This window comes from Trichosurus vulpecula, chromosome 6 (assembly GCF_011100635.1).
Source record: "Trichosurus vulpecula isolate mTriVul1 chromosome 6, mTriVul1.pri, whole genome shotgun sequence".
In the NCBI taxonomy this organism is placed as follows: domain Eukaryota; kingdom Metazoa; phylum Chordata; class Mammalia; order Diprotodontia; family Phalangeridae; genus Trichosurus; species Trichosurus vulpecula.
In genome coordinates this window covers 134,923,101-134,933,959 of record NC_050578.1, presented here as the reverse complement: position 1 = coordinate 134,933,959, position 10,859 = coordinate 134,923,101, and the positions used below count along the sequence as shown (strand labels likewise).

General features: G+C 41.0%; 1 protein-coding gene and 1 pseudogene across 1 annotated transcript; one reads left to right on the top strand and one right to left on the bottom strand.

The window, feature by feature from the left end:
- Positions 1-242: 242 nt before the first annotated feature.
- LOC118854771 lies at positions 243-762 on the bottom strand (annotated as a pseudogene).
- A 1,876-nt stretch (positions 763-2,638) lies between these two features.
- On the top strand, positions 2,639-10,283 carry LOC118854770 (probable E3 ubiquitin-protein ligase TRIML1). Its single transcript, XM_036765029.1, has 8 exons — positions 2,639-3,052; positions 3,179-3,274; positions 3,844-4,050; positions 5,509-5,739; positions 6,899-6,921; positions 7,098-7,195; positions 7,956-8,399; positions 10,258-10,283. Exons 1-8 carry the CDS (start codon positions 2,639-2,641, stop codon positions 10,281-10,283), a joined length of 1,539 nt encoding a protein of 512 aa, XP_036620924.1.
- The last annotated feature ends 576 nt before the right edge of the window (positions 10,284-10,859 follow it).

Here is a 10,859-nt window from a genome sequence, read left to right as displayed (position 1 = left end):
AAAAGATGAGAGTGCAGACAAAGAATTACAAATTTGGAATTACAAATATAATTCTTGAAAAAAAATGTACATTTTTTCTTTCAAAAAGATAATGATAAAAATGAATAACACATTTTTTTTCAGATCTTCTGGTTATCTTTTAATTTAAACTCTGAATATTTCATTTATCTGCTAGTCATGGGCTAGGGTCTGGTACTCAAAGTAAGGGGTGCTCCCTGGCTCTATTGACCACCCTCCCTCTCCTAGCAAGGCTGCCTCTCCCGGGTCTTGGGCTTCCTGTATTTCCTCTGGCCGGCTGCCCCTTGTCTTTCTGGTGCTTCTTCTCAGCAGAAGTCCCCCTCCTCAGAGCCCTCACTGAAGGATGAGGCCACCGACTCAGAGTCTGAGGCCTCCCCTTTGCCTTGGCCATCCACATCTTCTGCCCACCGGCACCGCTTCCCCCGACAGTGGCTCTCTGCATCGATGTGGGCTGACATGATGAACTTGCCCAGCTGACAGAAAGGAAATCCCACTTTTCTTCCAGTTCCTTGATCCTCACCCGAAGCCAAGAGTTCCTCTCCAGGGCCATGGGAAGCTGAGTTTCCAGGCTATGCATCAAACCCAGGGTGGGGAACATGGGTTCCGTGGTCTCCACAAAGCTGCCTTGGGGAGGATTCAGATCTGGGGTGACTCTAGAAGAGGGGTCTTATTGAATGGGATTGAGATCACAAAGATTTCCTCATCCATCTTCATCGTCTGCTTCCAGCTGTTTCTCTCATTCATGCTGCAGCCTCGGCCAGACCCAGGCATCCAAGTGGCTCAGGGGCACCGTGCTTGCGGCATGAAGCCCAGCCATGTCCTTAAAAAGAAAATAAATAGGAAAAATAGGGTGAAATTGTTAGTCACTTGCTCATGAAAATATTTGAGGAAAAACATGTTAAAAGAGAGAAACAGTGACAGTCACTAGCTGTATGACCTTGGATGAGTCATTGAAACTCTCTGAGCCATAAATGGCCCCCAACATAAAAATTTCCTGCATTATTCTTCCTGCAACATAGCAGTTCTGTCCACAATTGTCCAGGTGTGAAGGTCATTGTGGACCCTTAAACCCATTACTTGGTTGACTGCAAATGTGAGAACTCACATACTTGAGAACTCCCCCAAATCAGAGGCCACAAGCACTATCAGTCCATAGGAGTTCACAGCTTGGTGATAGAATGAGGGGAGGGGCAAAACAAGGGAAGCCCTATAAAAGAACCAGACCATTCAGTCCTCTAATCTTGTCTGTTGCCAGAGCTCCAAGGAAAGTGCTACAGTTACCCTTCCTGAGTTGACTATCTTTGAAAAAAGGAATAGAAGGTAAGCTTCTCTTCGGAAGATTTTTCTTCTCCCTGTGTTTAGAAAGATGTACATTTCTCAGTTCAGTAAGAGGATTTTAACTGTGGGAGGTGACAAAATTTATATATTTAATTAATGAGTAGGAAGCTTGGAGGAAACATGTAACGATTTGGGTTTTGCCTACCCTGTTACTATCTTATATAATTAAAACTGTAACTGTGCTGTCCCTTGGAAATGAGATCAGTCGTTCTAAAATTATTCAATAATCTAAGTTAAAGTAGTGATCTTTGGAAGGACTTAAGAGAAACTAAGAAGGTTATTTTTGATAACATGGTGATTCTGATTTGGGGGATAAGAGGAAGAGAAGGTAAGAGTAATGAACAGTAGCAGAAGGACCAAAGTCCTGGTAGTGGAGAGCTCAGGGTCGTCTCTCAAGCTAGAAAGTTCCATTGTAGAGTGGCCAAAATGTAGGACTAGACAACAATAGCATTTTACCTTCTTCAAGATGACTAGAGATGGGGATTCATCACAGACCCTCGGCCTCCACGGTCATGCTGTATGCTAGATGGAAGGGCACAATGTTGTTCCCTGAATCAGAGCCGGGCTTGTGTCACACAGTGGGCTCTTGGTTAAATGTTACAATCATGGGAGCCTGACCTGGGTCTGCATTTGGGGGGGGGGGGGGGGAGGGAATAGACCTGAACCTAAAAAAACAACCATCAACCCAGAAATAATATATATGTGTATATATATATATATATATACACATATATATATATACACACACATATATGTATGTACATATATATATATATACATATATGTCTATATATGAAGACAAAAACAGAGACAGAGACAGAGACAGAGAGACAGAGACAGAGAGACAGAAACAGAGACAGAGAGACAGAGACAGAGAGACAGAGACACAGAGACACAGAGACAGAGAGACAGAGAGACAGAGAGACAGAGACAGAGACAGAGAGACAGAGACAGAGACAGAGAGACAGAGAGAGAGAGAGAGAGAGAGAGAGAGAGAGAGAGAGATTAGCCACACTTATGAGGGAGAACCATACCTCAGCCCATGATCTCTGACTCCCGTGATGTTAATTTATCTTATGACATTGGGAGAATGGCTTGAGACTTGGTATCTCTGATCCAAATGCTTGGGCTGTGGGGGAGGATATGGCTCATTTCTGCTGCTGGCCATCCACTGCTTCTCAATTCCTTCAAATAAGTCTGCCCCATATATCTGAGATGTGTTCTATAAAATATAAATGTCCTCATCAAAATTTTTACTGACTTTCTTCCCAGGCCTGGAAACATGGATGCCAAAAACTTGATCGAAAGCTTCAAAGTGGATCTTACCTGTTTCATATGCTCGGGCTATTTCACTGACCCAGTTATTCTCGAATGTGGCCACACCTTCTGCAAAGAGTGTCTTCTCAGCTGCTGGCAGGAACAACACCCAACAACCTGCCCAAATTGCAAGGCAATCATTGCATTTGGAGACTTTTCCTATGATAGGAAGTTGCAGAATCTGGCTATCATTGGCAAGATGCTTAGACCATATTTACTGCAGAGCATCAAAGACCTGACTACCTGTGAGAAACATGGGAAAGAAGAGACCTTGTTCTGCGAGGAGGACCACAGACCCTTGTGTGGGCCTTGCTTTTTAAGCCAAGAGCACAAGGAGCACACAGTCCTTTCCTTGGAAAAGGCTGCTGGTCAGTGCATGGTAAGATGATCAGTTCCCTTTCAATCTTGAAGTAGAGTGTCTGCTCATTCAACTAACTCCATGACCACTTGCAGACCTTCTTGGTATAAAACAGAGATTGGACTAAGACTTGTTTTGTTCTTGCAGGAAAAGCTCCAGGCAATGTGGGATATTCTGAAGACTAAGAGGGAAGAATTTCAATCACAACTGAAAGGGGAGATGGGGAAAGAAATATTGTGGACTGTAAGTATCTGACTTGTTTTAGTGATAAAAGTGAAAGGTGCCTTATCTCCTCACAGCCCTTTTCAGCCAGAATTGTAATTGATGAAAAGATCCAGAGGAAGTAATTTCTATAAAGGAACAGACTCAGATTAAGAACAAAAGATCTGACACTATTACTCAGAAGCATTTTGATCCACAAATAGCAGTACACTTTTTAAAAATATAATCTATAAACAAATGAATAAGAAGAAAAAATTCTACTTGGGTTTAGAACATTTTGGAAAGAATCAGTATCTAGTATACATTTGAGGACTCTTCATTTATTCGTTTTTGCAAAGCTATCTGGTCTTTACATCATCAGCTACCCCTTAGGAAAAGCGTCTTCAAGACAGACTAAACCTTACTGGGCCTGGAAGTGAAAAAAAAAATGAGGAAGGCAGAGAGTAAAGCTGTGTCTCTCAACATGATTCATGAATCTGCTCAGACAGACAAAAACAAGTAATAACCAGAACAGATGTTTGATGCTGACATGGACTCTGACACTCATTGACGTTTCTTTCCTTCTTTTATTTCAACTCTTTTGGTGATAGGTGGAGGACCGAATTGTCAAAAAAATGGTTCTATATGAATATGAGAAAATGCACCAGTTCTTCTTGGAAGAAGAACAGTTAAAGTTGCTAACACAGGACAAGGAAGCAGGAGACAACTTGGCAGCTGAGGACAGCAAAGCCAGCCATTCCCAAGAGAACATCAATCTTCCAATGAAGGCACAGCAGCAGCCTGTGGAAATGTTCAAGGTAAGTGTTTGACCTACAGAAATAGCACTGTTTCAGAACTGAGCAGTAGGAGATATCTGCACTATAACCTGCAGAATGCTATAGGAAGGGTCAGTTGCATTTTGGTCATTTGACTCTTGAAAATGCATTTGTATTGTTATAAGCAGGACTTGGTGGGGATGGAAAGTAGCCAACAAGTAGTAGAGTGGAGATCCTCAAAGGGTGAGCCATGAAAACCTTAAGGGGCTATGACCTTGCCTCCATGTGGTTCAGAATTTGCATTCTGGTCATGTTTGAGCATCCTCAATCTCCAGTAGTGGGTCGTGATTCCTCAGACCAAAGCATAATATTGCACGTTGAGCAAAAAGAAAAAAAAGATAAAAAAAATCAACCAACCAATTAAACACTTTTAAAAGGCCAGGTACTTTGCTAGTCTCTAGGAATAAAAGTCAAAGAAATTAAAGAATCCTCTCAGCCCAAGAGCTTTTCCTTTACTCCTAAAGAGGATAAGGATAATTGTAATACATTGTAATATTCCTCATACAATGCATGAGGAATAAAAGAAGAATCAACAAAAGTTAATATGGAAGGGAAGACCATAGAAGGTGAGGATAGTGAAAGACGAAGGAGAGGATGGAATTTAAAAAGGTCTTATAAAAAGACACCAACCTACTGAGGCAGAATTGAGGAGACATTGCATTCTAGGAGTGGGAAATGGCCAGGGTAAAGGCTCAGGATGTTTGACAACTTTCTAAAACAGTAGAGGTCACTTTGGTTTAAAACAGAGGTTTTAGTAAAACTTGGTTTTTCCTGAGGGAGAAGCTCCAGAGGATAGGGATTGTGTTAAGGGGAAAAAAGCATGATCTTCAAATAAAATTGGAATGTGTGAGATAGAATACTGCAAGGTACAGTCAGTCTTTCTGTCTTTTTTTAGTGATAAACTCTGTAAGTATGTTGTTTCTCGAAGACCTTTCATAGAAAGAATAGTCAGTGATGGACAGGGAAGACAAATCCCAATTGTTTACTAGAAGAGACTTGCATTGATGAGCAAAGGTAGTAATATGTTGTTGTTATGGATTCGTATTTTCGTGCCTGAATGTCTGTAGGACTTTATTTTTAAATTAATCTACTAAAACATGGACATGAAGAATCAGTTTTCTGATGAGCTTTGGACAGTTCTGGAGAGAAACTATCCATGCTTCAAGTTTGAGGACTCTTCCATTAAAAGAAAACTCTTCCTCTCTACTTTCTATTATTGAGTACCTTCCAGGAAAATGGTCTACAAGAGACAATGGAACTCAATGAGATTCTAAGTGGAAAGTTTGGGGAATGCAGAGAGAAAAGCTGTGCCTAATGTCATAGCCCATGAATCTGCCTAGATGGACAGGGTGAATAATAGCTAGCACATGGGTTTGATGCTGGCCCTGATATTTATCGACTCTTTATTTCTTCCCTTTCTCCTAATTTCTTTGATTACAGTTGGAAAGCCAGGCTATGAAAAAGTCTGTTATGGCTCAATTTGAGAAAAAGCACCTGTTCTTGTCAGAGCAAAAACACCTCCATCTGCAAAGATTGGAGCAGCAAGTAAAAGAAAACTTGGCGAAGTTTGAGGATAACAAGGCAAAAATCACCCAACACATCCATAATCTGCAAATGTCGATGTCTGAAATAGAGAAAAATTTTGAGAAGCTTCCCATTGAAATGCTCCTGGTGAGTGATTGAAACTGAGAATTTTGAGAACAAGAGAAGAGAAGGTGGAGGGAGGGAGACATTATGTCATTTTTCAAGTACTTGACTGCCTAGGCCAATGGAGATTAGACTTGTGCTTTAGCAACCGAAAAAGGACCAATGGAATGAATGAACAATAGTAGTCAAAGTTACTACTAGTTTGGTGCTTTAAAAATCCAAACCGATCTACATCCCGTATCTTAAATCTTAGACACAACAGCTCTTTGAGGTTGCTAGGACAGTTATCATTGAGAAGTTTGCTTAGTGTCACATAGTTCTTGGGTGTCAGAGACAGTATTTGGGCTCAAGCCTTGATGCCTCCAAGTGCCATTATCTATGCACCAAGGGATGCTCCCACTCTCTAAATATGTGGTCCAAAATGATTTGGTCTCCCTCTGCATGTGGTGGTTACCCTACTGGAGGAAGACTTCAAATGGATGCTGAGTGGCTATTATTTGTGATTCTATAAACAGCATTCATGCATCACTCCTTTCATATTCTACTTTTCCCCAATAAATAGTCAATACAATACCCCTTCTCTACTGTGGGATGAGTAAAGGTACATGTTTTCTTTGCTTCTTTGGGCTTTGGGATGATAGTAGTTGAGTAAGTAGAACATTGCTAATATTAAGACCCTGGAGTGCAACCTAACTTCAAGATTCTGGGTTATGGAAAATATTACAATGTCTCTTTAATCTCAACACTCAAATTAACTACCCATGCCCATTTTAAAAAAGGATTTGTTCCAGTCTCCTAGACTCCTAACCATTTTTTTCCAGTTTCCTCATCTGTTGTCCTCTTACTCCATGAAACAATCATGGGACTCTGCCAGAGGAATTTTCTGTACAAACACAGGGATGGGAGAGATGTTTGAGCATGGCATTCTTTTCACAATTAAGTGATTTCACCATTTTACAAAGGGACTAGACAGCATCAAACCAATGAAAGAGGCCATGGTGTGGTTCTTTACAATTCTACAATTGTTTTTTTTTTCCCAATATTTTTAGTTTTCCTGGACAATGGTTGTCAGGGAGAAGAGGGACTGGGGCAAATGTTTATGTACTCTCTGAAAAACACAATGTAATGGGAATTGAATATGGAGTAGAAGATTCAAACTCTTGTTTGTTTTTCTTTCTTCTAGGATTCAAAAGGCATATTGGAAAGGTAAGTTTCCATTCTATGGCAAACTGATGTTAGACATGTCCCAGTCTGTGAAGGAGTTTGGCTGGATGAAGGGGCTCATTGGCATCCATAGGACTGCAGCCCACTGTGATTTTTTATCAAGATAGGTCCCTTAAATCTCTATATAACATTTGTCACTGAGTGTGTTTTCTTTGTAGGAATGATGAGTTACTTCTTCATAATCCAGTGGTTGCTTTACCCAGAAGGACCATGTACCCCATCTCTGGCATGTCAGAAATGCTGCTGACTTACCACAGTAAGTTACCCATGGTGACCTTAATTGACACTTCGGTATTCCCAGGAGCTCCCATAATGTTTGCAACGTGCTCTATATTGGCTCTCTATTTCTTATTGATTTGAGTATGTATTAAGTTGCCTCTGAGAGATTACAAAATCCTTGAAGACATCATTCTCTGGAAGAATAAAAAAAGTGAATCTCTCTATGGGTCAGACATTTTAAAATTGCCCATGTTGGAATGTTTATCATCTCTGCCTTTTAATTTTTTTAAAATTTATTTATTTATTTTTAGTTTACAACATTTACTTCCACCATCTCTGTCTTTTTACTTATATATTTCAAATTAATTATGTTAATTATACTAGTACACTTCTTTTAGATATACACTACCTACATAACTATTTTCCTATATCTTTCACTGCCTAGCATACTGCTTGGCCATAGTTTGAGCTTAAAGATTGCTAAACATTCAATGAATGCCTTAAAACATAAGATTCAATAGGAAGCTAATACTGGGAGGGTCCTATATATAATCCACGTCTGCCATCCTACTTTTTAATGAGAATGAGCTACTAGTAAACTAAGTCACTCATCCAAGTGAATGTCAGAAAAGTAAAACATAATGAGTTCTGGTATGTTTCCACTGTCTGAGCAGTGTGACTGGAATCCCACAGTGTGGGATTTTAGGGATTAGGGAATACTTCTCTTAAATAGTAAACTCCAGTTGTGGAACCCAAGGTGAATGATGCCTTTTCCTTTTTTTTTTTTTTTTCTACAGGAGAGATAACTCTGGATCCTGAAACAGCAAATCCTCATCTCATCGTGTCTGATGATCTGAAAAGTGTCAGATATGTTTCTGTCCCACAGGATGTGCCTGACAACCCAGAAAGATTTGATTTTGCTCTCTGTGTCTTAGCTACTCAGACCTTCATTTCAGGGAAACACTATTGGGAAATAAAAGTAAGGGACACATCAGGGTGGGAAGTGGGCATCTTTAAAGACTCAATCAGAAGGAAAGGCAATATCTCCAACTTTTCTACGGATAGATGTACCCTTTTAAGCTGGGGATTTGAAAATTACTTTCTCTTCCGGAATTCACAGTGTAAGTGTATTTTTGTAGACCGACCTATTCATAAGGTAGGAATTTTCCTTGATTATGAAAGAGGGCATGTGGCATTTTATAATGCTATAGATGGAACTCTGATATATAGTCTCCCAAAAGGTACTTTTCAAGGGCCTCTGTACCCTTTTTTCTCTCTTTGCCTTGCAAATGGGAAAAGGCCTTCTGGATCCCTGTGTATCTGCCACAGGAGTAACTAGTGGAATACTGAAAAAGATGATGATGACTAAAATGTAATTTTGAAGTACAAGCAACTAAAAACAATCCCCCAAATCACTTTCCATCCATTAGAACTCATGTGGAGAATATCAAAGTTATGTATCATTATCTAAACCAATAGCAATAAACTCTATCTTATTTATACTGCTTGTGTGCCTCATTTTATATCAATACCTAGTGTTGGCTTCCCCTGACAGTGGTCTTCTGCATCAATGAGGACTCAAGACATGAACTTGCCCAGCTGATAGAAAGGAAATCCTGCTCTTCCTCCAGCTCCTCAATCCTCATCTGAAGCCAAGAGTTCCTCTCCAGGGCCATGTGAAGCTGAGTTTCCAGGCTATGCATCAGCCCCACGGTGGGGGATGTGCATTCTGTGGGCTCCTCAAAGCTGCCCTGGGGAGGACTCAGATCTGGGGTGACTCTAGAGGAGGGATATCATTGAATAGAATTGAGATCTGTGAGTGGAGTGGCCTTTGTTTTCTTTGAGTTACTCAGTTTATCTCATTGAGCCTTGCTGGGTGCTGGGCCTCAGGCCCAGAGTCCTGTTGGGTGTGGAAACTTGGTGGGGCCCAAGGTAGGGATAACTCCAGGGAAGGCCTAATTTACATGTCTGGGACAGCAGAGGCTTTTAGACCATGTGGGTTTAAGTCTGCCTCTTTGTGACCATTCATGGGGCTGGCTAAGGGGAGGTGTTAACTCCAGAGCCATGCCCTATTGGGTGTTAACCTGATCTATGTGGATGTGAACCTCCCAGGGTCCTAAGGGGATGGGCCAACCCAAGAATGAATCGGCTCTGGTCGTTCAGGTGACACTTGATGATGTCAAAACTCTATAAGAGGAGAGAAGGCAACTTGAAGATCCCTTTTCAGTTGGAGCAGCAGTGGTGGCAAGCTTGACTCTGGGCCAGCCCTTGTTCCAAGCTCTGGGGCTGAACCTAGCTGTTGGTAACTATGAATGGTATTGGGTCTGTCTGTTGATATTTGTAATTTGTTTGTATTTTGTAGTTTAGGGTGCTGGTTTTTTCCCCTGAATTAAATGAATGTTCTGAAGTTCAGGGTGCTGGCTATTTTCCCCTGAACTAACTGAATGCTATCTGTATGCTCCCCTGAACTAACTGAATGCTGTCTGTATGCTGGATTAAAGTAAGCTGGTCAACCCCTTCACCTTGCTTTGCTTGGTTAAGCAGATCAAAAGAACCTGTGCTTTCGTGGCATGCCGGCAGCTTTCTGGGTGCTGGCTGTGGGTAGATCTTACACCCCCACAGAAGCTGCTAGCTGGATTGTTAAAACAGATCTCAAATCTCTCCTTCTTCAAAGTCTGCTTCCAAATGTTTCTCTCATTCATGCTGCAGCCTCTGCCAGACCCAGGCATCCCAACACTTCAGGGGAACCATGCTTGCTGCATGATCTCCAGCCCAAGGAGCAGCAGCAGAGACCATGCCCAGCCCTGGGGAGTGGCTGCAAGATGCCACCATCATGGGGGGTGGGGCACAGAGGCAAGCTGCCCCCCAAAATACTTTTTTAAAAAGAAAGTAAATGGGAAAATATGGTGAAATTGTTAATCACTTGCTAGTGAAAATTTCAGAGGGGGAAAAACATTTTAAAAGAGAAACAGTGACAGTCGCTAGCTGTATGACCTTGGATGAGTCATTGAAACTCTCTGAGTCATAAATGGCTCCCAATATAAAGATTTCCTACATTATTCTTGCTTTAACACAGCAATTGTGTCCTTAATTGTCCAGGTGTGAAGGTCATTGTGAACCCTTAAACCCATTATTAGGTTGACTGCAAATGTGAGAACTCACATATTTGAGAACTCCCCCAAAGCAGAGACCAGAAGCACTATCAATCTATAGGAGTTCACAGTTTGGTGATACAATGAGGAGAGGGGCAAAACAAGGGAAGCCCTATAAAAGAACCCAAACATTCAGTCCTGTAATCTTGTGTGCAGCCAGAGCTCAGAGGAGATATCTACAGTTACCCTTCTTCAGTTGACTATCTTTGAAGAAAGGACTAGAAAGCAAGCATCGTGTGGGTAAATTTTTCTCCTCCCTACATTTAGAAAGATGAAGGTATCTCAGTTCAGTAAATAGATTTTTAACTGTCGGAGGAGAAAAAATTATATATATATCTGAATTTAATTAATGAGTAGGAAGCTTGGAGGAAACATATAATGATTTGGGTTTTTGACTACCCAATTATGATCCTATATAATTAAACCTGTAACTGTGCTGACACATGGAAATAAGATCAGTAGTTCTAAAATTATTCAATTACCTAAGGTAAAGCAGTGATCTTTGGAAGGACTTAGGAGAAACTAAAAAGACTTATTTTTGAGAACATG